The following is a 27,478-nucleotide window of genomic DNA, read 5'->3' on the forward strand; positions in this document are numbered from 1 at the left end:
ACTTCCCTGGTGGCGCAGTGGTTAAGAATCCGCCTGCCAATGCAGGGCACAAGGGTTCGAGCCCTGGTCCGGGAAGATCCCACATGCTGCAGAGCAACTAAGCCTGTGAGCCACAACTACTGAGCCTGCACTCTAGAGTCCGCGAACCACAACTACTGAAGCCCGTTCGCCTGGAGCCCGTGTGCCACAAAAAGAGAAGCCACTGCAGTGAGAAGCCCGCCCACCGCAGTGAAGTGTGGCCCCCACTCGTCGCAACTAGAGAAAGCCCAAACGTGGCAACGAAGACCCAACGCAGCCAAAAATAAACAAATAAAATAAATAAATTAAAAAAAAATCCTTGTAACGGCAAAGTTAAACAGCTAGTCAGATATTATAAAGGATAAAGCACAGTCATCCCTCAGTATCCGTGGACACCCCCATGGATACCAAAATTCATGGATGTTCAAGTCCCTTATATAAAATGACGTAGTAGAGTTTGACCCTCCATACCTGCAGGGTCTGCATGTGGACACGGAGGGGCCTACTATAGAACAGTTTAACCAAGGCCATTTCCCCAAATCAGTATTTCTTCAAATGTGGTCCAGAGACCTACAAGTGTCCCTGAGACCAAATCTATTTTCATAGTAATAGTAACATTACATGGCTTTTTCACTCTCATTTTCTACATTCATAAGTGTATAGGGTACAGAAAGTCCATTAATAGGGTTTCAGATTCCATACTGGAACTAACCTTTAGGAAACTAATACTTGCCATTTCAGTATAGTATCAAAGAAAAATGTCTGTCATTATATGAAAAGACTATTAGACCATATTTCATTCATATATTTCCACCAAAACAACACGTTACAACAGATTAAATGCAGAAACAGATATGAGAACCCAGCTACCAAGTATTAAGTCACATTAAAGAGACTGGCAAAATGTAAAATAGTGCACTCTTCTCATTTATGTTTTCTTGTCTTGGGAAATGTAATATATTTTATAAAAATAAGTTATTTATATTAATTTATAACAAGTATATTACTGATATTTTTAAAGAATTAATAAATACTATATATATTTCTTCAGTTTTAACTTCTAATATGGTAAATATTTGCACATATTACTCACATAAACAAAAAGCTCTTTTCTTTGGAGTGCTCAGTAGTACTCAAAGAGTGCAAATGGGTTTTTAGAACAAAATGTTTGAAACCTTTACTCTAAAAGAAGCAGGTCTGATCTGAAAATAACCATACCATATATTCTGTTCTGACATTTTCCTTTTCCTAAAATAACTTACAAAGAAAAGGAATGAGCTAGAGAGAACACTGAAGACCCCCTCTCCATCCTGTTTCCAGCTGGTACATTTTGAAGTAGAAGAGGTAAAATCTCATTTCTAAGTGACATTAATTAGTTGTATAGCTATCAGTATAAAACAAATTCTATCAGATACTACAAAACATCAGTACAGCTTATGCATAGTTACACAAACTATTTGGTCTCAAGTCAAGAGATTTTAATTGACTTTTGAACTCTTATTATCTGTTAACATAACAATGACAGTGACTAATTTCCCAACAGAAAATGTAATGACAGAATGATCTCTAATTTAAGTAAGGTAAGTTTTTCTTCAACTTAGTAGAATAAAACAAAGAATCAACATGTAAACTATGAGTTACTTTGCTCCAAAATGTGTTTATGTGTATTGTATCTGCACAAATTATCATTTTTATCCCATAAAATTACCTTAAAGTTCACACACATACACACTCTCATGCTGCTGTCTATCAGTTTAAGAATCAGAATTGATATCAAACTCATCTAACTTAAAAAGAATTAATAAGAGTTTCAAAATACCTAGGCTACTTGGTTTTCGTTTTCTGGGTTACCAAAGGGCATTAAAACAATTATGCAAAAACCCCTGCTATATAAAAGCTATCATACCCTTTTATCTCATTATCATTTAAATGTTAAATGCTCCATTATAGAGGTAAATTGGGTTTAAAAAGGAATTTTTAAAGCAGAAGAGCAAAAAATATAAGGTTAAACAGAGTGAAAAATCAGAGCTTCAAACTGTAATATAAAGCTTACTAGGGCAAGGATTGATCTTTTGATATACTAAGAAAGCCAGACCCTCTGACATGCCCTATATAGAGTAAATATACTGATCTGGAACAAAAATTATGTGAAACAGCTGTTAAGTGACAGAAGAAATGTGCATTGGACCACCAGCTTGTCATAAATATTGCACTCTTAATCAGAAAGCATCTGTCTTTTCATTTCCTTTTCAGCAATCTCTGCATTGTATTTAATCTGCACAGAATGCTTCTCCTAACAGGTGCAACAATGTTTACAAATTAAAAACCTTATTTAAATGAAGTTTACAACTAGAGACGTTTCAATTAACAAGGCAATATCTTATGAGAAGGAATAATTCTAACATTTGGCAAACCCATAGATTGCTTTACATTTGTGAAATTTAATTATTGGAAAATTAGAGTATAGATGCCAAAAAAGCTAAAGATGAAAGGTGCCTCAAGCAATCTATGCAATATACAGGCATCCAGAGAAACTACAGGGAGAAATTGCTGGTGGGAATGTGGATAGTATGAAATATTGAGAATAGATATTGTAAAATGTCATATTTCATCAAAAAATAATTTTAGAACTAATAATATCCCATATGTCCATAAAAAGTGGTGTCTACGGCACTAGTCTACTTTCCTACAGGTAATTTTTCTCTTATTATCATTATTTACTTGTTGAAATTGAGTGTAAAAGATTTATAATCAATCTTGCTGGATTAAAAAAACTGTCAGAAATTCTAATCATCTAAATAAATTTTAAATGGATAGTTTCTTCAAAAATATGAGCATAAATTAGCACACTTAGAATGCATATACGATTTTTAAAGTGAAAGGACTACAAAATTATCGACTTTAACTTTTTTACTCAAAATTAGTGCAAAGATAATGCACTCACTTCCTACAGGGGCCGAACAGGTAATAGAGGTGATACAAGTCTGGTGAAACATGTGGCCCATTAGGTTGATCAATCATTCATTTCCCAATTTTTGATAGAAAGAGGTATTGAAGAAATATTCTTCTTAATATTGTAATCATAATGCACAATCTAGCCAATTGTTTCCATGGAAAAAAGGAATCCATTTCTTCCAAAAATTCAAGTTTTCAATAAAGCACAGAACAAACAATAGGTATTCGTGGACTGGATCTGGCCCTAGGGCTTCCAATTTACGAACTTTAGTGTAATAGTTGAGAACATGGGCTTACTGTTAAAGAGATCTAAGGTCAACTTCTATCTTGGCCATTTATTAGCTTTATGACCTTGGATCAGCTACTTGATTTTAAGCTACATTTCATCCTCAGAAGAAAAAATAAAAAGTGTTAATAATAAAAGGTGATTCATAGGGATATCATAAATATTGAATGAGATGAGGTAATATAAAATATTTGCTAATATAAAAATTTTAGCAAAGCAAGCACTCAATAAGTGGTAGATATTACATACTATACATAGAGTAGATTATGCAATACATAAATATAATATATATTTTAAATTTAATTTCAGGGGAAAAGCTCTAACATCCTTACCTGCTTTTACTAATTGACACAGGATAAATATCCTTTATATCATGGGTAAAGCCTTTCAATGTTTATAATTCCTCTTAATAACTGTATACAAATATCTATTATAGGTTAACACAGAAAGCAAAGGTCACTATCTGTTCTTTGGAGAATTTACCGTACAAAATTATCTCATCTCAAACATTCACATTTTGTAAGGGACAAATCCATTAAAAAATTTTTCCACACTAAAGCAATATAAACAAGGTCATTAGTTATAAAGCATAGAAGATTCTCTTTTAATTGCTTTTTTGGAGACAAATACAGTAGAAAATGATTTTGATGATGGGAGTTAGACATTCTGTATATAATTTGAAAAACTGATTAGCTTCTTCAGACTAAGCCAGTTCTAGTGGATAAACTTTAGCCTGAGGAGTTTCACATTATATTAGTACCTTCTGAGAAAATCACTGGGACCTGTTTCCAAATCTTCTCCCATTAACACCTCAGATCGTCCAGCTGATCCTCATCAAATCCCACCTGCTCAGCCTTAGAAGCTTGTTTTTCTTAATGATTAACAAGCTCCTCCCTCCCACTAATGTCTTCTTATTGAAAAAGTTTAGAAATTCTCCCTAATATGTAAATCAGATAATAATAATTGTGATGATAGTTATAGTTACTGGAGGCCTTATTATATGCTTAATGTTAGCCAAGCCCTTTATATGCATAATCTCATTTAATCCTTACCATGGCTCTCTAGATTCCATAAGTATACCAAGTTCCCCTCATCTATAAAACAATTCTGAAAGAAGTTAAATCATTTGTCTAGTACTTGAGTTCAGAGTCAAGTCTAGTCCCATACCTAAGGCTATACTATATTGCCTCTCTAAATTCTTGGCTTAAACTCAACCAAAATGAATTAAACAAGTATTGGATAAAAGTTTTCATTCAATGTGTTAACATGACAGGAGCTGGACGGGCTGGGATGAGGGGGGGATGATAAAACGATGTTAGAAGATTCAAGCAGGAAAATTAAAAGTGAGTTAATTTCTTAATACATCAGTTTCATTATATGTAGTGGTCTTGGTAAGAGAAAAGATACCTCTATACATGTACCCCGTTTTCAAACAGCAATAGCATATGAAAATTCAATTTTAAAAAATAGATAAATCACAGTGATTACTTTTGCATTACCCAAGAATTCATCTCATTACAGTAGGAGTCACCCAGAGTTTCTCCATCTGTGAATTTAAGTTGTTAGTGATCATTTGCGTCTACTGAAGGAGTAAGGGGTGAGGCTAGAGGGCTACAGAGAAACCTAAAGGTCACTTTTGCTAAAAGCTATCAGACATTAAGATATTGCATATCTGACATTGATAAAAATATAATTTAAACACAACTTTCCAGGAACGTCTATAATTTGAAAAACAAGGAAGGCTTTACTCTATTTTCCAGCCACTATTTTGTTAATGAAATAGTTACATCAAGAAGGCCACCGCAGAGGCTTTCAAATAGCTCCCAATAATGCATGCGCAATTTGTAAAAGAAGGAAGTCTTTCAGCAGGTTTGGATCTACAGAGAAACAGTTTCCTGTGACATAACTCTGAGAAAGATTAAAAGGCTTAATGTCCAACAGAAGAATGAACATACTTAATTAAGGTGAATCAGGCCTCTGTGATATTCTTTGGGAAAAAATTTCGTATCCTCACACACAAAAAAAGTAGCACCTTTTTAGGCAAGCAAACTATTGACAAAATTTGGGAAGCTAATCCACAAGACTCACATTAACATACAGCACATGAAATGCACTTTCCCTTGGGCAAGGAGAGGAGAATCTATTGCACATGTCATCTGTTTCTGTGAATTCTGAAGATTACAATTATGTTTTGATGTTAATCCAACAACTGCACATTTCTTGCTGAGAAGCACACTGAAAATGTGAGTGACAGTATAAATCTTTTTAAATTGAATTCAACACTATCGAAAAGAGCTGATGTTTTCAAATATTCTCACAAAGCCTCTGAACAACAAGAATAACTTTCTAAATGAAGCAGCTTCTTATCGTAACCTATTGGGTAAGAAAGACAAAAAGCCAGGATAAAATAAAATTCTGCATGTCTGCTATATACATTGTGTGTGTTTTGCATTTTTGGAAACACTCACCTCTAATGCTTTGATGTCCTCATAAGTAAACCTCACGGTGGGAACTCCAAGATGGTTGATGAAGTAATCGGCATCATCTTGCATCTGTACAGAACTGATATTTGTTTCTGGGCACTGACCTCTTCTGGAACAGTTGAAATTATTTTTCTGAAAAACATAATTTAAATTGTTAGCACACACTATGCTTCTTAGGTTATCCCTAAATCAATGCTACTCAAAACGTGGTCCACAGTTCAGCAGCATCAATGGCACCCAGGAACTTATTTGGAACATGAAATGTAAATGCTTAGTCTCCACCCATGTCCTCCCAAATGGGAACCTTTGGGGATGGAGCCCAGAAATCTGTGTAGCAACATTCCTCTACTGTGTTCATGCTCACTGAAGAGTGACTAGCACTGGACTAAATCAAGCTTTTCTTGTTGTTGTTGCTTAAAAAGCATTTTTATCATACATTTATTATGATCTGTAATGGCTGGTTAAAAGAGAATGTTGAGTCCCTCAAAAGGTTTAGTTTTGTCTTTTTTTAAAAGTTTTCCCACAAATTTAAAGGACAGCTTGGTAAGATATAATTCTATTCTAAAAATGTTTTTTGGACAACCACAGAAAAGAATTTCTCAATTGCCTCATCAAATCATATCCCCACGTGTGTTAAGAGTATATGCCAAATACCATGGGCCAAAGAGAACCACAAAGCTAAGTGCAACCTCTAGGGAAATAAACGGTGCTAGACTATTATTTCTTAAACTAAGAGTTGTCTAGCATGCAAAACAAATGACCGTAGCTTTACAAAAATAAATCAAAGCATAATTAAAAAATCATAACCAGTAAAATAACTGTTCCTATAACTATTATTGATTTACAATGTCTTCATTAGTAAAATTTCCAAAAATCTAGACTCTTTCTGTGATGCTGTTGTCTCAAGTATGAAATGTGGAAGAATGCCAATCTCCTCAGCAGGAATCATGAGGGAAGTGAGACAATAGTGTGAGAACATCACATCCAAAATCGGGCAAAACATATGTATTCAATGTATGTTTGCCATTGAATCAAGACATTGACTCTTCAACCCCTTCCCATGCTTCTTTGGCATGATATAATTTCAAAAACACTTTTAAATATAATCCATCAAAAGATTTGGAAATATGAATTGTAATATTCAGAAAGTGAGTTTTTCCAACTTTTTTCAACTACAGTGCTAGATCTTTCAAACATATAATAATGTTTCATTACCCATCCATTTTTTTGAGGTCCTAACAGAAAGATAACTGCAACAAATTTAAAATCAATTAAAATGGAAAGTCTGTGTAAGTGTTTATAATCTAGGCATGGTTTCAGCTTCATGTTATTTGCAAATATCTTGGGTAATTAAGCACTTTGGAAATAGAAAGTAAAAAGAGTGTTCTAGCACACAGTCTAACCAGCAACCTAATGCTTTTTATGGTGAGCCCCAGAAATTTTCTTCTTTTGAAAGCCTAATCTTCTGAAAAGACAGTTAATCCCTTTTCATTCCCTCATATACTCCTGGGGCAAAGACTCCTGGAGCAAAGACTCCTGGAGGTTTTATATCAACTGGGATAGTTTGGGGAGGGTCTTGATTATTCCCAAAGAAGAGCTACCCTTAAGTACTAGATCACAAAAAGCAAAGAGACTACATTGTGTAAGAAGTCCCAAGTATTTTTGAGAGATCCAGTTGAAATCAGTTTCGAAAACTGGTAACTTTGAAGGTATTTGTTGAGCCAGAATAAACTTTTTTCTAATTGAATTTGATTGCACTGAGCAGGCAAGACATTCACCAGTGTCCCATCACTAGTGTCTCATGCTCAGCCTGCCTCACTCATTCAAATGTAGTCAATGGTGGCTGGAGGCATTTGAATTTGTGAAACCTAGGCTGTTGCATTCTTGTATGTTATTAATGAGGCTTTGGTGGAATCTAGTCTTTTCTCAGATGCTTAAAAAATAAATTTTAATTTTATTGGCTAAGTGGTCTACTTCCCCTTTACTGCAGCAACATCTATGTCTTTTTGAGATAGCATATGTACCCTACTTATCATCAATGAAAATATAGATTTGGTTTTAATTTCATTGCATATACACAATTCTTACATCCACTGTAAATATCAGCCATGTTCCTTAGATAGAAAATTTTCTCAACAGAGGAATGCCATGGATCAAAAATTGACAACTCTAAATTCCATGAGTTGTCTGAAAAAAAAATTATTTAATTAAATTTTTAAAAATAATTGTGGTTTTAGATTTTGATATCACTTTTACTCAGTCATCATTGTTATATAATAACTTCCCTCTGACAAAATATTAATTTCCCATATGTGCAAATAATTGAAATGGCAGAAATGACCCACTCCAATCAATACTTACATTCTTTGTTTGATCTAACAGTTACACAAAGCAAAATTCTTGTTTTGCGTCAGTCTTTTACTGGCCCCAGGCATTCTTTCCAGAGACAGTACAGATTCTCTAGTCTCTCTGTTCTTTCCATGGTTAATCCCATTGCATAGCTTTAATATTTTCATTGCATTCCATTTTCCAGGCAAATCAAAAGGGTAACATCCAGCCTTCAGAATCACATTTCTTAAAATACTTCTACATTCCTTCCCCTACTCTGGTTTGCTTTACTTTACCCATTTATTGAAAAGTCTACCTTTTCCCTAAAGGTTTGTATTGCCACCTCCGTCATACTTAAACTCCTTTGTAAACCAACTCTAAGATGGCAACAGGCTGAGCATTACCTAGAATTGTTTTAAAATTATATTTTGACGGTTAAGATCTCTTAAACCACATCTATGGTGCTAACATAGACTATTTACAAAGGGAAGACCGAGTACAGAACAATAGGGTTGCATGGCCCAAGGTGTAGCTTGACTCTACAGCTTGGGGCACTGGGATATTGAGTCTCCTGTCAGAGTTAAGCCCAAATGAAGAGTAAAAGCTTCAAGAAAGCCAATCCAAGATTGGAGGATCAGGGGTGACACAGAGTTCCCTAAGGAGCCTTTCTGGGGCTTGTTCCTTACCTACTGACTTTCCCTGTAAAGTCTTGTGGAGGACTTCTCTTGCCAGCCCACAACATTTCTCCTCTCCGTGTCTCTCTCTGTCTCTCCCACCACCTTGTTTTCTACCGTCTACTCTCCTGTGATTTAATCAGTGATGAGGGGCAGAACTACAGGACCCTCAAGCCTATGTTTATTTTGTCCTTTTGTTCCTAACTAGTTTCAGAGTAAAATAGGATAAAAAAAGAACCCAATTTTCAGATTGATTTTTTTTTCCCAAAGTTATTTCATCTGGGGAATCTCCCTTAAAAGGAGAACATTCCTGGCACACAAACCCTATCCTCTAAATCTTTTTTATTATTCACTACTTTAAAATCTAGGCCAAATTTACAGACCTGAAGTGATCCTAAATCTGCCTTCTATCTTAATGTGACTTGTTTTCCCTCACAGCACTGCAGTGGATTGTAATGGGTCCATATCAGGTAATAGATTCTGATCTACTCAACCTCTGAAACACTAATATCTGAAAGGGAAGTAGAAAGAAAAGTTATTTCCTTCATTTTTCTAGAAGTTAGCCACCATGGGGGAGAGAAGGTTGATAACAAATTTGTGCAGGTCAATCAATTTTTTGAATTTATTTGCAAGGCTGAGTAAATTCAAATTAAGTATTTCATCCAAGGAGTTCAAAATGTTCCACAATTAATGTTTGATAGCACACATTTTTATTCCAGTTTATAAAATAAGCAAGTTCAGGCAAAGACCATGATTATGTCACTTGTTTAATCTCCTACCACTAGTCTGTTGAAGACCTGAAATGAAATCACTATCTCAATCCTAAAGGGGTATGCTCTTTGCAAGTATACTTTTAAGCTGAAAGGCAAAACCTCATAGTAAATTATTATAAAAGTGAAATATAAAGATATTAAGTCAACATTTGTATTAGTTGAATAGCAATACCAAGATACATTGACAGGTTTCTAAAGTATTTAAAAATCTGTTTAATAATTCAAACATTTTATTTCTCCCACATTCTGCTTTCCTTTGCTTACATATTCATTCTACATACATAAGAAATCTAAGGTGATTCCTTATTCAAACAGCAAGAAAAGCATAACTTTCAAAATGAAAGTACCACATTCTACATATTATAATAAGATTAAGTCACTTTATCTTCATTTCAGTATTATTTTGTAACTTCAGTTGTGTAGAAACAACTTATCTTCCAGATGTTCCCAGTGTAATAATGTTCACATTGTGATAATGATGCCTATGGTATTTTAAAAATGATTTCTTATTATAGGCACTGGGATGGTTAATTTTATGTGTCAACTTGTCTAGGCCACAAGGTGCCCAGATATTTACTCAGTATTATTCTGGGTATATCTGTGAGCATGTTTTTGGATGAGATTTTTATTTGAATTGGTAGACTGGCTAAAGCAGATTGCCCTCCCTAATGTGGATGGGCCTTAATTCAATCAATTTAAGGTTTAAATAGAACAAAGGGCAGACTTTCCCACCAGTAAGGGAGAACTCCTCCTCCCTGACTGCCTTGAGCTGGGACATGGGTCTTTTCCTTCTTTGTATTCAGCTGAAACGTCAGTTCTTCTTGGGTCTCAAGCCTGCTGGCATTTGGGCTGGAACTTATACCAGCAGCTCTCCTGGGTCTCTAGCTGGCCAACTGCAGATCTTGGGACCCTGGAGAACTCTGACTAATGTGGACACTCTTAGATGGTAGATCACCTATTTGAATAAGAAATTTTAATCAGAACTAGTGAAAAATTAAACTTTAATGGTAGAGTTTTTTTGGTGGTTTTTTGATCAACTGGATGTAGTTTCACACAATTCTGTTACATTTTTAACGTTCAGAATTTATAAACATGATCCTAGGCAATGTGAACATGTAAACAGGTGAGGAATCATAGAGAAATTACTACATTTTGAAACTACAAAGAACCTAAAAATCCCAAAGCCCCAAGGTGATTAACCTGAGCTCCACATAAAAAATTTAGGAGATCTGTGAACCTGGTGGACCAAAAAAAAAAGCATTTTTATTTTTACTCAATTCTAACTGAAATTCAACCTTTCATTCAAATGTGAAGAGGCCATAAACCCAATAGTATTAGCATTATCTGTAACTTTGTGACCAAATGAAATGAGGCATCTTCATCTCACATTTCAGTTGTTGGATAAACTCACCACTAATTTGAAAAGAAGAAAGTTATGAGATACCTTGCTGGATTTTGGTATTTAATGTGTTTAGTTTTTTTAAGTTTATATATTACTAAAATGCAAATTTGTGTGCTTTCATATTTAGCTAATTGAACTTTGATATAATTGGTTTCTTTTGTCATCCTGTGTATTTTAATCTAAGCACTTTAAAACATTATTTCTGAGAATGGGTCTATATAGGGTTAACCAGCCTGTCAAAGAGTTCCACAGGGGCGATCTCTCCTTGCAAAACAGTTTTATTTTACAAATTAGAAAACTGAGGCCTCAAATCAATACAACAAGGATTTGATCCCAGTTCTTTTCACTCCAAATGCAATGCTTTTTCCTCTCTACCATGCTTATACATGCAGCATACAGACCACATTAATGCAGGTGAACATCCTAATCTTAAATGTGTTCTTCCTGGGATTCTAGTTTTGTTTCGTTTTTAAGTCATATTAAATTACTGGATATGGTTGTAACAAACTGTATATCTGTGGCATCTCTTCAGTGCTTGTATTATGTGTTCTTCATTTACTTAGTTTGTATTTTTATGCCAGTGTGTCAAGTTGCTATCTAGTATGTATTCTTAATAATGAATTACAGATCTCCTCTAACAATCTTTGAGAGGAAACAGGAAGTTATGTCTACCAACTTTCTTTAATATTTTAAACTAGAAACTTAATTTATCCTTAACACCAGCATCTGATATTGAGTTCCTTATACATAAAATATACTTTCAAAATGGTAAAAATATTTTTAAAAATCAATAAATATCTTGCAATGCCTTTTTAAAAGATTAAATTGAGTAGGGGAAAAAAAAGTTGTTATCTTAAAGTGGCAATTTTCAACCCATAAAATGGGACTTCTAAAATCTCCAGTATCTCAAGGTTTCTGCAGAGTTTTAACAACCAACTCACAGGGTGTTAACAAAGTATTCTCAGCCTTAAACAGTGAAGAATTGTTATTCCTCTGGTATATACAAGTAGAATTGGCAAACTGAAAAACACACTAATTCTCATTTCATTCTGTTAATTTTTAAAACTGTAATCTTGTTATCGAATGTAGAAAAATATAACTTTATATGTGAAATAATTCAAACTGTATTTAAAATATATTCATGAACTAATGAATGTTTTAAAGATCACTCTGTAAAGGTGCAAATGGAGAAGAATAAAGACATTTGACCTTGTTTTTACTGTAACTTCTAACTCATATTCTCCCCCACCCCAAACTCTCTTTCTTTTCTCCTTCCACTTCCCTGACCAACTTCAGCTCCCTGACCAAGAGGCATATGATGGCAGAAGACCTATTTCTTTTTTATTTCTCTCCACTTAAGGCTTTGTGTAACAATAAAAACTGGTGTGTTATTTTAGAACTATAAAAGTATTTACATTTCAACCACTCTGTTGGGTTTAAATAAAAATCTCAACTAATAAAATAAAATAGTATCCACTATATGCTATCTTATACCACAATACATTCCAGATGAACCCTTCTTTTAAGTGTAAAACTCTAAATCATAAAAGTATGGAGGAAACAGTAGAAGATAATTTTAATAAACTTAGGGTACAAAAGACAAACTCAGAAGACAAAAAAGATTGATTGGTCCAACTACATGAAATTATGACTTTTCTGCTTGACAAAAATTACCATAAACAAGAACAATCGAAAACCTGGGGGAAAAGAGTCAATGAATATGAACTGACATTTCACAGAAAAAAAAATTATAAATGTTTTTTATACATAAAAGACGTATAAAGTGTCCTTTATATTTACTTTACGAAACACTTTGGCAACTTTGATTATAGATTGCATTGTAAAGGACATGGGAATTCTAGTGCCTCATATATTGCTGAAGAAAAAAATTAGGACAAATTTTATGAAGATTAAATAAATGATATTCTATTTATTCAATGGAATAATACGCTGTCTCTAAAAAAAAAACAATGAAGGTATTTTTGCAAATGGAGAAAAACAATCTCTAAGATATATTTTTATATTTTTAATGTAAAAGATTAAAAGATTGTATAAGATGTTGTCATTTGTGTTTAAAAACAAAAGTAACATTAAAAAAGTATATGTATGTGCTCTAATCCAGCTGGCCCTCTATATCTGTGGATGTACTATGCCATTTCATATACGGCACTTGAACATCCTCAGAGTTTGGTATGGGACGGGGATGGGGAGTTGTCATGAAACCAATCCCTGCAGATACTGAGGGACAACTACATATGCAAGTACTATTTGCCTCTGGAGAGAGGTACTGGTGGGAGAAACAGGCTTAGGAGAAAGACTTTTCATTGTCTACTTGTTTACTATTTTTGAACTTTAAATCTGTGACTGAATCGCCTGCCCCTCTCCCCTAAATTACATGTTCCAAATCCCCTCGGAACTATACGTTCTATGTTCCCAATTCTGAGATTCCCTTGATTGTACAGAATAGTAGCAATTTAAGTTTTTCTTAAATAGTAGGAAAGAAATAAACCATCTAACAGCTATCTCACAGTTTCAGAAATGTTAACATTTTATAAAATGTCCACAAGTAGAAAGATGGGGTATTTAGAGTTGTATTGCAGACAACCTTTTAATATAAGAAGGTCAATTTAGTATCATCAAAAATGTATGTGGTATTGGGTAGGAGACAGATGAAAGTAACTGCCACTTTAGTTGATTAGGGAAGAAAAAGTTCTCATATAGAGGATTTGGGAATGGATACAACAGCATGAGACCCTTGCTGGGGTAGGGGGTTACTAAAGTAGGCATCCCAAATTACCAGGAGGATACTGGGAGGGAATAGAAAGCCAAAAGACAGTGGGGAAAACTAAGAACAAAACTCCATTCATTTAGTAATCATGATTTACTTAAGGACCATTCTTATTTACATGGTTTGTGTGTGTTTATATTTTCTAGACAAGTATCAAATTATTATCAAAATATGCAAAGATGGACCACCTCACTTACTACAAGGAGACATTTACATAAGGATTTATCATTTACAAACAGACATCATATTATAGTGCAACCCTGTGAGGTGGGTGAAACAAGTATTATTATCCCATTTTGCAGACTAAAAGCTTTGCTATCCTTTAGAGATGTAAGGATAGCAAATGGAATGACAGGTAGGGATTTCTAACTTAGATTGTTATGCTGTTGCCTCCCTCCCCCACCTACCCCCATCCCTGGTTCAATGACTTCCTGCTCCCCCAGCTTAACTAAGGAAATAAGGAAGGAGTTCCTCAATTTGTACAGAAAGAGCCGGTAGACTGCTGACTAATCAACTAAATTAAAATTCTTTCAGTTTAAGAGAAACAGCAACAAAAATAATTTACCAGCTAAAAAAACTCCATAGATCCCTCAGCCACTTTGGCACTTCTGTAATAGCTTTCCTGTCTGTCATCGCAATTACTAAACCTATTTGTTCATGAAATGCACACTGTATATAGAGTGACAACCCCAGAGCCCTTTCAAAAACGGTACTCTGATTATATCTAAATGAAACCATGAGCAGATTGAAAAGGTAAAGCAGAAACATCCAAATTGACCTTTGGTCAACACAATGGCTGAAAGCACACTCCCCCTGGGTACATTTCCTATAGGACCTTTAATGACCAAAAGGATCAAGATATAAATTTTACATCTCAGTGAATGATAACAATTCTGGCTTCACAGTGCTGTTCCATGTTGAGGAATTGGCTGACATAACATAACTTCAGCTATTATTCCACCAGCCTTCTTGAGGTTTGTCTTAAATAGCTTCTCTTAGTCTCACAGGCAATGCAATTTTAAATAATCCAGTGTCAGCATTTTAATGATATATTCCAGCTGCCAGGCATTAAAAAAATTAACTGAAAAACCTAACTGGTTTTCAATTCAACATTAACTGTCTCAGGCTGCAAATATTTTTAACGAAAATTTAGTAACTTCCCTCAAAAAAAAAAAATCAGACACTTCAAAAAAGGTACATGCAAAAGGAAGGAAACATTGGAGTTACTCTGCATATATTTAGCATCATTCAGTAGACAGCAGAAAAAAGTTTGCTGTCCTCTCTATGACCAGGGTTATGGGAAGGTTGTAAATCAGGAGGGTGCTCAGGTTTTTTTTAGAGGTAATTCATTTAATTTTAGGAGGGCACAGGGAGAAAAAGCTGAAAAATTCAGAGTTGGCAAGCAGGAGGGCAAAAGGATATGGATGGCAAACCATCACGTATTACCATTTCAAGCAAGTTAAGTGCTGAGAGTGAGAAGTTAGGTAGAGGAAATAACACCATCAGCGGTACTATGTCTGACTCTGACAGATGACAGCATCATGGCATAACCTTAAAGCCCTGGGCCAAAATAACTGCTAGCCTAGGGACAGTTTTGCTAGAATAAGTTCATCAGAGCTTTGTAGCCACCGTTGTGTCTAAGGAGCACTGTGCTTAGGATACTCAGACACTACACATGACTCTCACCCCCATTCCAATCCCCACATGTTAAGTTTCTTTGCACCAGACCTAGGCCCATTATTTTGGTCAGCATGTACCAGGAAGTCTCACACTTCTATCACTTGTTTTAACTTAATTTTCCTTTGTGTGAAAGCACAGAGTTCTAAACACTGGACTGCCAGGGAATTCCCCACTTAATTCTCAATTCTTTAACCCCAGTGCTGTGATTCCAAAGACATCAGCTTTCAAAATTCACTTTGGAAATCCCCTCTTCCCCACATCTGGAACTAAAAGCACTTTAAAATAGAGACTACTTTTATATGAGACTGTGTATTGGATTTGACATTTTGCAGGTAGACACAAAAAGCACACAAATGACCATTTAGCATACCCTCCTGCCATCTGCCACCATGACATCTCACTTGGATGTGGAATAGGTACTTCAAACTTAACTCAGCAAAGATTAAGTTCTACATTATGCTAAATGAAATAAGCTGGTCACAAAAAGACAAATACTGTAGGATTCCACTTACATGAATGCTATGGACTATATTGGGTCCCCCTCCTCCCAAATTCATATGTTGAAGCCCTAACCTCAAATGTGACTGTATTTGGAGATAGGGCCCATGAGGAAGTAACAAAGGTTAAATGAGGTCATAAGGGTGGGGCCCTAATCTGATAGGGCTGGTGACCTTAAAAGAAGAGAAAGAGACACCAGAACTTTCTCCACCATGTGAGGACACAGCAAGAAGGTGGTTGTCTGCAAGATAGGAAGAGAGCTCTCACCAGGAACCAGCACCTTGACCCTGGACTTTTCAGCTTCCAGAATTATGAGAAGTAAATGTTGGTTGTTTAAACCACCCAGATGGGACTTGCCTGGTGGTCTAATGGTTGAGACTCCAGGCTTCCACTGCAGGGGGCATGGGTTCAACCCCTGGTCGGGGAACTAAGATCCTGCAATCCTGCATACCATGCACACTGAGCAGCCAAAAAAAACAAAAAACAAAAAACCCCAAAAAACAAACAAACAAAAACAATTTAAAAAATAAATAAAACCACCCAGTCTATGGTGTTTTGTTATAGCTGCCCAACCAGATTAATACAATCAAGCATCTAGAGTAGTCAAATTCATAGAGACAGAAAATAGAATGATGGTTGCCAGGGACTAGGGGGAGGAGGAAACTGGGGACTGGTTTAATGGGTATAGAGTTTCAGTTTTGCAGTGTAAAAAGTTCTGGAGATTCATTGCACAACAATGTGAATATACATAACACTACTGAACTGTACACTTAAGAATAATTAAGGTGGTAAATGTTATGTGTAGTGTATCTTACTATAGATAAAATTTTGATAAAAAATAAATCAAAGAAAAAATGTATTGATATCTTCTCTCAAATCAGCTCTTTTCTCAGTGTTCCTTAGATCCAAATATGGTCCCAACATTCACCCAGTTCCTCACACCAAATTTTTATAGTCATTCTGTACTATTCACTTTCTTTTGCCCCTTACTTGTAACTTAGTGTTTCTCAAACCGTAGCATTCAAGAGATCACCTGAGGGCTTGTTACAACACAGGTTGCTGGGCTCCATCCCCAGACTTACGATTCAGTCGGTCTGAGGTAGAGCTCAAGAAACAAGTACATAGAGCCTAATGTTCATAGCAGCAGTACTTACAATAGCCAAGACACAGAAGCAACCTAAGTGTCTATTGACAGATGAATGGATAAAGAAGATGTATATATAAACCTAGCATGACACGAATAATTAGGCAAGGTGGTGCTCCTCTTTCAAATAATATCAAGAATGATTAGGTTTCATCTCTCAGGGTTGTCTACAAGACACATGCTAATAAGTAATCACAAAGAATTGCAAAAAGAGGTTAGCAAATAATGTAATAATTTGCACCCACTGCTATCTGAAAGAGAGGTAGGGGTTTTCAACTATAGACACTACTAGCTAGAAGTTTCTTTTCTGATAACTGAACGCTGTGGTGGATAGACAAATTACTAAGAGGATCACTTTGTCAATGAAATTTGGATTTCTGTTTCAAATACATTCAGTTAAATAGCAATGTATTTCTTTGTTCTGACATTGAACAATAACTTAAAATAAGTTCAAAAAAAAAAAAAAAAAAACTTCAGGACTCACCAATAGATAGGGTCTTGGCTCACAGGAGCTAGAGCTGGAAAGTGTTTGAAAGCCCCTTGCCCTAAAGTGACTGGCTTTAAGCCAAATTGTGCTGCTCCCCAGGCCCTGAGGAAAATCTGCAAAAGACTTTCTTGGATGTGCATCACTAAGATTCAGGCTGCTCTCCAAGTCTGAAAGCACCACGGTGTGTTCTATTTAGACCGAGATAGCAGATTTAGCATAAGGTAAATAACAACTGATAGCACATAAATTGTATAAGTCTAAGCTAAGTTGTATTTTATATAGTTGTGTTTGTTAGTTAATTTCTTACTTTAAGTAATAGTGCTTTACTCTTATGCTAAATATGTAATATATGTAATCATTTGGGGGTTTTTGCTTATTTAATTAACAGGATTTGAGTCAGTAAGCCTACAATAAATTGTGTGCTCCTATATCACCAATGTAAACAATTTAATACCAGCCTTTTAGAAAGTCATTTAGCAGGATGTATTAAGTGCTTGAAAAAAAAATTCCTGTTCTTTGATCCAGTTACCTTGTTTCTGAGAACCTATAGCATATAACCAATCTAACAGAAGAGGAAAATTATTTACATAAAGATATTTACCATGTCATTATTTATACTATAATGTTATTTTTTGAATGTATTAAATATTATAAGTAGGGAATGAATATTAAAAGTAACCTAAATACCCCAAAAGATAAGTACTTAAATTATGACTCATCATATATCATCTAGCCATTAAACATAATCATCATAAAGGCTAGCAGCATGAAAAATGCTTTTGAAAACACAATATTGCTAGACTAATCCCTAAAAATATAAAACCTACCATGATCCTCCCTCTTAGTTTCAACTTTCCAAAGGCTTCCCATTGCGCTCAAAATGAAACCCAAACACTGAGCCTGGTTTGGAAAACCCAGCCTGATATCTGGCTCCTGACTACTTCCTCACTCTCCTCTAGTACTGCACTCTCCCTCCCTCACCCACTAACATCACACACTAAGGATTACTTGATTCCACCACATGGAATACTTGCCCCCTGGTTTTTTCTTGGCCAGCTCCTTCAGGTCTTAATTTTTTTTTTTTTTTTATTTTTATTGGAGCATAGTTGATTTACAATGTTGTGTTAATTTTAGGTGTACAGTAAAGTGAATAAGTTTTACATATACATATATCCACTCTTTTTTAGATTCTTTTCCCATACAGGTCATTACAGAATACTGAGTAGAGTTCTCTGTGCTATACAGTAGGTACTTATTAGTTTTCTATTTTATATATGGTAGTGTGTATATGTCAATCCCAATCTCCCAATTTATCCCTCCTCCGCTTCCCCCTCCCACCAGGGTAACCGTAAGTTTGTTTTCTACATCTGTGACTCTATTTCTGTTTTATAAATGTCATCTCCTCCCAGAAGACCTCTTTGATTATCCAATATGAAGCAGTCAACCACTCACTCTCTATCATGTCCTGTTGTTTTAATTTTCTACATAGTACTCTTATCATGTGATAATTTCTTGTTCATCTCTTCATTAATTTGTATATCATCAGGCTACTCCTGCTAGAATGCATACTCCGTAAGAGCCCAGATCTTGTGCAATGTGGCTGGTATATAGAAGATGCTTGATAAATATTTCTTGAATGAATGTTAGGGGTTGCAGAGTATGCCACCCCAAAATATGCTACATTGACATAAGGATTATTTTGAGCTGAAAGTAATTGAGAGGAAGCAGACATAGGAAAAATTCTCTGCCTTCCTCCTCTCTACTAGGAAAGGCAAGGTGGTTCTTAATCACCAGGGACAACTCTAGACTCTTTTCAGCCCAGACAGATGGCACTAGAGGAATCTACATAACAAACCTTGCTAAAACAACCCTTCCATTCTTTTCCAACATATATTTTCCTTTCTAATTTGCCGCCCCTAAAAGCCTCAAACCCCTTTCCTTTGTCTTGTCACGTCTGTACAAATTCATTGTCCTTTGTAAAGATGCTATATAAACCCAAGTTCTAACCACCTCTTTGAGTTACTCATCACTGAGTTCTCTTGTATGTGCAATGCACACATTAATAAATTTTGTTTTTCTTTTGTTAATCTGTCTTTTGTCCAGTCTAATTTGCAGGGCCCCAGTCAGGGGATATAGGAGAGTAGAAGAAATGCTGATTTCCCACCACCCTCCTTACAAATGAATTAATCAATACTAATATTTTTTTTAAATAAAAACATCCTTTAAAAGAAAAATTAGATATATTTAAAGAGGACTATGTGGAAATCTTTAAATGAATACATAATGGGCCTAGTTTTTCGGCTATAATATCAGCTACCACTACTACCTGAGAACAGCTTTTGTCATTAAAATATAAAGGATTCCCAAGGAAATGAATCATATTTTAGAGTTTTTCTTTTTGGCCATGCTGCACGGTATGTGAGATCTTATTTCCCTGACTAGGGATCGAACACTTGCCCCCTGCAGTGGAAACATAGAGTCTTAACCACTGGACTGCCAGGGAAGTCCAGAGTTTTGCTTTTTGAAACAAATAAAATTTTACAGTGTCAAACATTTACAAAAACCTAAAGCAACATATAATTAAGAAATAAACTATTAGTTCACTATGTAAGTATAACAGCTATACAGAGAAAGAAAAGATTCATGTGGGATATAGCTCTTTGGAAAGATTTCATGGAGAAGACACAACTCAAGGACAGACAGAACTATTTGGACTCAGGGAAAATAAAAAGGATCCCAGAAATATTTGGGAGAAAATTTTTCAAGGAACTTTGAAATATTTTCATCCCTTATGACTTGCTTTTTTAGAACATTCTAAACCTAAATTATCCTAATTTCAATCATGTTGCTTAGAGCCAAGATAATACAGGACTGCAAGGAAATTCATATATATATACATATATATATATGTATATGTATATATATATATATACTCTGAGAATAAAGATCATATATATATATATATATATATATATATATATATATATATATATATATACACACACACACAGATTTATTCATTTTGGAAGTTTGAAAAGCTCCAACTGATATGTAATTGGTCAGGATATATCCAGAATTTATATAGATTCTTTTTAGGCTTTAAGCATATTTATTCAGCATCTGCTACATTAAATAACAGTGATTTTGATATTTCTATTTACTTTCTGGGGCCTTGATAAGCATAGCAAATACAAACTGAACTATCAGCATAAATGGAAGATAATTATTCAGATATAAACATGGATATTTCACAAACTGCCAAGACTTCTTTCCACACACTGTTTTGAAAGGCAAGAAAGTAAAAGGAAAGCTTACATTTTTAAGAGTAGATTTAATTTGGTGCCATTTAATTCAGACCATAAAAGTTTTAAAAATGATAAAATATATAATAAATAAAACCAATTTGTCACCAGCAGTATCTTTAAAGTACACCTACTTAAAATTAAATAAGATTATATTGAACTCTATTCCCCACTGAATCAAGCAATTAATTCCAGGAATTTCTGACATACCATTAGTATATATTTGAATCCCCAGCTGTGAAAAATGATACAATGCATTATATTCATCAGTGTATGTTTCTAAATTTAAAAAGTGGAATAAAAACAAGACATAAGCAAAGAGGAAATTTTAATATATTGTGTAAAGCGTGCTTCACATCTTGTTATAATTTTATTAAATATTTAGCTGTTAATATAGCACTATAAGACTGTACGGCAAGAGCACACATATTAATAGAACATTTCTTTAACAACTTATAAAAAAGAAACATGCAGATTTTGACAAGCACATAATATGGTAAATCTCAGCAATATGAAAGTTAAGCTATATATTTCAACATAAAATGAATGTTCAACATTTGAAAATAGCAGTAGTGGGAATAAAGTCATTTAATAGGCAGAATTGCCCCTAGTCATTTGCAAACTACTGAAAATTTGCATGTAAAATTTAATAGTCTATTTTCTTTTTCACTAGAGGGCTTATTGAAGAGAGGAAAAAAGAGCAAATATGAAGAAATTATGCATTAGTGAGTACACTGTTCTTCTAGAAACTTCAGATAAAGGAATGACAACACTTTTACCCTGTTGCATTTCCAATGGACTTCATATTTCTACCTAACAAACATTTTCTTAACAATCATTCTGATGCTTGCTTTTGCATTACAACTACGAAAAGTTTGGTTATAAACAGTCATTATTTCTAATATATATATTGTATTCACCTATTTTTACACAGTTTAAAAATTTGCACAATTTATGTACACATACACTTTTAAGCTAATAAATGATACTATATAAATCACTAGCATAACAATGTATGGCCATAAAAATTCCACGTTTACCACAAAACAGAATTAGTATACTAAGGGATACCTAGGAAAATCATTCCATCCTGTACAGATTTTGTCATATATAAAGTGGTATAGCAGAGAATAATTCACACTCTAAGGGATGATACTTCCCAATTTCAATGAGACCCTTATCTTAATTGTATGAGGAAAGATTTGAAGACTAGAAATTGTTAAAGAAAAATGTGAAGCCAGAAAATGTTGTCACTCCATAGGTCTTTTATATCTCCAATTAACCAAAAATAAAGGATCTGATTAGGAATTACAGAAGACAGTGTATTTCTGGCTGTTGCTGTTGCTTAAGCTAAGTCATCCTTATGCTACAACACTGACACTCCTGTGAAACCTCGGTTGCTGGGGCCTCATTGTTGCTGCTCCCGGTACAATCGCTCCTAAAGTGTCTGTCTCTTCCCAAGACTAAGGATCTTACCCTTGTTACTTTTTCTTGGTTGCCTGGTTCAGATCATTAAACTTTCAAGTATTGCCTGAAGTTAAGCAAAATTCACCTGCACCTCACCAAATGCACCATTAAGTCAGTGACAAGAACACACACATACACACACACATATACACACACACAAAATATCTCTCCAAATGGATTCTATGTCAAAAATGTTTTTTTCAGATCCAATTCCTAATTACTCCAAATGAAACCTCCAGCAAAAAATCCATTTTAGGACAGTCTGGAATTCTTTAATATAATCTCTCCTCTGTTTTGAAAAGCCATTGCCATTAAACCAGTCTGGTGCCTGTGTTTCTCCCAAAGGAGATGGCACCAGTCAAATGTTTTATTTTATTTTATTTATTTTATTTATTTAATACATCTTTATTGGAGTATAATTGCTTCAGAACAAGGTTAGTTTCTGTTGTACAACAAAGTGAATCAGCCATATGCATACATATGTCCCCATATCCCCTCCCTTTTGAGCCTCCCTCCAACCCTCCCTATCTCACCCCTCTAGGTGGTCACAAAGCACCGAGCTGATCTCCCTGTGCTATGTGGCTGCTTCCCATTAGCTATCTATTTTACATTCGGTAGTGTATATATGTCAATGTTACTCTCACGTCGCCCCAGCTTCCCCCTCCCACCACCCCTGTGTCCTCAAGTCCATTCTCTATGTCTATGTCTTTATTCCTGCCCTGCCACTAAGTTCATCAGTACCATTTTTTTTTTTTTAGATTCCATATATATATGTTAGCATACGATATTTGTTTTTCTCTTTCTGACTTACCTCACTTTGTATGACAGACTCTAAGTCCATCCACTTCACTACAAATAACTCAATTTCATTTCTTTTTATGGTAGAGTAATATTCCATTGTATATATGTGCCACATCTTCTTTATCCATTCATCTGTCGATGGACATTTAGGTTGCTTCCATGTCCTGGCTATTGTAAATAGTGCTGCAATGAATATTGTGGTATATGTCTCTTTTTGAATTATGGTTTTCTCAGGGTATATGCCCAGTAGTGGGATTGCTGGGTCATATGGCACTTCTATTTTTACTTTTTTAAGGAACCTCCATACTGTTCTCCATGGTGGTTGTATCAATTTACATTCCCACCAACAGGGCAAGAGGGTTCCTTTTTCACCACACCCTTTCCAGCATTTACTGTTTCTAGAGTTTTTGATAATGGCCATTCTGACTGGTGTGAAATGATACCTCATTGCAGTTTTGATTTGCATTTCTCTAACAATTAGTGATGTTGAGCATCTTTTCATGTGCCTCTTGGCTATCTGTATGTCTTCTTTGGTGAAATGTCTATTTAGGTCTTCCGCTCATTTTTTAAATGAATCGTTTGTTTTTTTGATATTGAGCTCCAGGACCTGTTTGTAAATTTTGGAGATTAATCCTTTGTCCATCGTTTCATTTGCAAATATTTCCTCCCATTCTGAGGGTTGTCTTTTCGTCTTGTTTATGGTTTCCTTTGCTGTGCAGAAGTTTTTAAGTTTAATTAGGTCCCATTTGTTTATTTTTGTTTCTATTTCCATTATTCTAGGAGGTGGGTCAAAAAAGATCTTGCTATGGTTTATGTCAAAGACAGTTTTTTCCTATGTTTTCCTCTAAGAGTTTTATAATGTCTGGTCTTATATTTAGGTCTTTAATCCATTTGGAGTTTATTTTTGTGTATGGTGTTAGGGAGTGTTCTAATTTCATTCTTTTACATGTAGCTGTCCAGTTTTCCCAGCACCACTTACTGAAGAGGCTGTCTTCTCTCCATTGTATATTCTTGCCACCTTTATCAAAGATAAGGTGACCATATGTGCGTGGGTTTAATCTCTGGGCTTTCTATCCTGTTCCATTGATCTATATTTCTGTTTTTGTGCCAGTACCATACTGTCCTGATTACTGTAGCTTTGTAGTATAGTTTGAAGTCAGGGAGCCTGATTCCTCCAGCTCTGCTTTTCTTTCTCCAGATTGCTTTGGCTATTCGGGGTCTTTAGTGTTTCCATACGGATTGTAAAAATTTTTGTTCTAATTCTGTGAGGAATACCACTGGTAGTTTGATAGGGATTGCACTGAATCTGTAGATTGCTTTGGGTAGTAGAGTCATTTTCACAATATTGATTCTTCCAATCCAAGAACATGGTATATCTCTCCATCTGTTTGTATCATCTTTAATTTCTTTCATCAGTGTCTTATAGTTTTCTGTGTGTAAGTCTTTTGCCTACTTAGGAAGGTTTATTCCTATGTATTTTATTCTTTTTGTTGCAGTGGTAAGTGGGATTATTTCCTTAATTTCTCTTTCTGATTTTTCGTTGTTAGTGTATAGGAATGCCAGAGATTTCTGTGCATTAATTTTGTATCCTGAAACTTTACCAAATTCATTGATTAGCTCTAGTAGTTTTCTGGTGGCATCTTTAGGATTATCTATGCATAGTATCATGTCATCTGCAAACAGTGACAGTTTTACTGCTTCTTTTCCAATTTGTATTCCTTTTATTTCTTTTTCTTCTCTGACTGAGGTAGCTAGGACTTCCAAAACTATGTTGAATAACAGTGGCAAGAGTGGACACCTGTGTCTTTTTCCTGATCTTAGTGGAAATGGTTTCAGTTTTTCACCATTGAGAACGATGTTTGCTGTGGGTTTGTCATATATGGCCTTTATTATGTTGAAGGAGGTTTCCTCTATGCTCACGTTCTGGAGAGTTTTCATCATAAATTGGTGTTGAATTTTTTTCAAAAGCTTTTTCTGCATCTATTGAGATGATCATATGGTTTTTATTCTTCAATTTGTTAATGTGGTGTATCACACTGATTGATTTGCATATATTGAAGAATCCTTGCATCCCTGGGATAAATCCCATTTGATCATGGTGTATGATCCTTTTAATAGGCTATTGGATTCTGTTTGCTAGTATTTTGTTCAGGATTTTTCATCTATGTTCATCAGTGATATTGGTCTATAATTTTCTTTTTTTGTGACATCTTTGTCTGGTTTTGGTACCACAGTGATGGTGGCTTTGTAGAATGAACTTGGGAGTGTTCCTCTCTCTGCAATTTTTTGGAAGAGTTTGTGAAGGATCAGTGTTAGCTCTTCTCTAAATGTTTGATAGAGTTCACCTGTGAAGCCATCTGGTCCTGGACTTTTGTCGGCAGATTTTTAATTACAGTTTCAATTTCATTACTTGTGACAGGTATGTTTATATTTTCTAATTCTTCCTGGTTCAGTCTTCGAAAATTTTACTTTTCCAAGAATTTTTCCTTTTTTTCATGGTTGTCCATTTTATGGTTGTTAGTATGTGCCTTATGTATTGAGGTGCTCCTATGTTGGGTGCATAAACATTTATAATTGTTATATCATCTTCTTGGATTGATCCCATGATCATTATGTAGTGTCCTTCCTTATCTCTTGTAACAGTCTTTATTTTAAAGTCTATTTTATCTGATATGAGTATTGCTACTCCAGCTTTCTTTTGATTTCCATTTGCATGGAATATCTTTTTCCATCCCCTCACTTTCAGTATGTATGTGTCCCTAGGTCTGAAGTGGGTCTCTTGTAGACAGCATATATATGGGTCTGGTTTTTGTATCCATTCAGCCAGTCTGTGTCTTTTGGCTGGAACATTTAGTCCATTTACATTCAAGGTTATTATCGATATGTATGTTCCTATTACCATTTTCTTAATTGTTTTGTGTTTGTTTTTGTGGGTCTTTTTCTTCTCTTGTGTTTCCCACTTAGAGAAGTTCCTTTAGCATTTGTTGTTAAGCTGGTTTGGTGGAGCTGTATTCTCTTAGCTTTTGCTTGTCTGAAAAGCTTTTGATTTCTCAGTCAAATCTGAATGAAGTCCTTGCTGGGTAGAGTAATCTCGGCTGTAGGTTTTTCTCTTTCATCACTTTATGTATATCCTGCCACTCCCTTCTGGCCTGCAGAGATTCCGCTGAAAAATCAGCTGATAACACTATGGGGATTCCTTTGTGTGTTATTTTTTGTTTTTCCCTTGCTGCTTTTAATATTTTTTCTTTGAATTTAATTTTTGTTAGTTTGATTAATATGTGTCTTGGTGTGTTTCTCCTAGGGTTTATCCTGTATGGGACTCTCTGTGCTTCCTGGACTTGGGTGACTATTTCCTTTCACATGTTAGGGAAGTTTTCAACTATAATCTCTTCAAATATTTTCTCAGTCCCTTTCTTTTTCTCTTCTTCTTCTGGGACCCCTATAATTCGAATGTTGGTGCATTTAGTGTTGCCCCAGAGGTCTCTGAGATTGCCTTCAATTCTTTCATTCTTTTTTTTTAATTCTGCTCCTCAGCAGTTATTTCTACCATTTTGTCTTCCAGCTCACTTATTCATTCTTCTGCCTCAGTTATTCTGTTATTGATTCTATTGTATTTTTCATTTCAGTTATTGTGTTGTTCATCTCTGTTTGTTCTTTAGTTCTTCTAGATGTTTGTTAAACATTTCTTGTATTTTCTCATTCCGTGCCTCCATTCTATTTCTGAGATTCTGGATCATCTTTACTATCATTACTCTGAATTCTTTTTCAGGTAGATTGCCTATTTCCTCTTCATTTATTTGGTCTTGTAGGTTTTTACCTTGCTCCTTCATCTGTGACATATTTTTTTGCTGTCTCATTTTTTTTTCCTTTTTTTTTTATTAGTGGGATTGTGTTCCTGTCTGACTGGTTGTTTGGCCTGAGACTTCCAACACTGGAGTTTGTAGACTGTTGGGTAGAGCTGGGTCTTGATGCTGAGATGAGGAACTCCAGGAGACCTCAGTCTGATGAATATTCCCTGGGGTCTGAGGTTCTCTGTTAGTCCAGTGGTTTGGACTCGGAGCTCCCACCGCAGGAGCTTCAGCCCAACCCCCAGCTTGTGAACCAAGATCCCACAAGCCACATGGGGTGGCAAAAAAAAAAAAGGAGAACAATAACAAAGTAAAAAATAAAATTAGACTAGGAAACTAACAGATATGTTAGAAAAAATATAAAAATAAAAATATAGATGAAACAACCGGAAGTTAAAACAGAAACACAGTAGTACAAAAGAGGAGGAGAAAAAGAAAAAAAAGGTGGAAAAGACGTTGGCTGTGGAGGGCATAGCCTAAGCAGGGGCGAGGTTTGGGCAGTGTATGGGGCCTATGCTTAGGACCCACAGGGCTGGAAAAGGCC

At 35.1% G+C, this 27,478-nt stretch overlaps 1 protein-coding gene and 1 pseudogene across 5 annotated transcripts in view; one reads left to right on the forward strand and one right to left on the reverse strand.

Moving 5' to 3' along the window:
- The window catches only part of NAALADL2 (N-acetylated alpha-linked acidic dipeptidase like 2), a 1,512,458-nt gene that overhangs the window by 272,941 nt on the left and 1,212,039 nt on the right, over positions 1-27,478 (reverse strand). For all 4 annotated transcript variants that reach the window (XM_082393971.1, XM_082393970.1, XM_082393972.1 and 1 more), the window contains one exon: positions 5,728-5,874. In XM_082393971.1, the coding sequence (XP_082250097.1) occupies positions 5,728-5,874 (147 nt within the window). The remainder of the gene's footprint in view (positions 1-5,727; positions 5,875-27,478) is intronic.
- The window catches only part of LOC309629767 (leptin receptor gene-related protein pseudogene), a 336,046-nt pseudogene that overhangs the window by 110,382 nt on the left and 198,186 nt on the right, over positions 1-27,478 (forward strand). The window lies entirely within an intron of this gene.

Source organism: Balaenoptera borealis, assembly GCF_965194805.1.
Source record: "Balaenoptera borealis genome assembly, chromosome: 5".
NCBI classification, from domain to species: domain Eukaryota; kingdom Metazoa; phylum Chordata; class Mammalia; order Artiodactyla; family Balaenopteridae; genus Balaenoptera; species Balaenoptera borealis.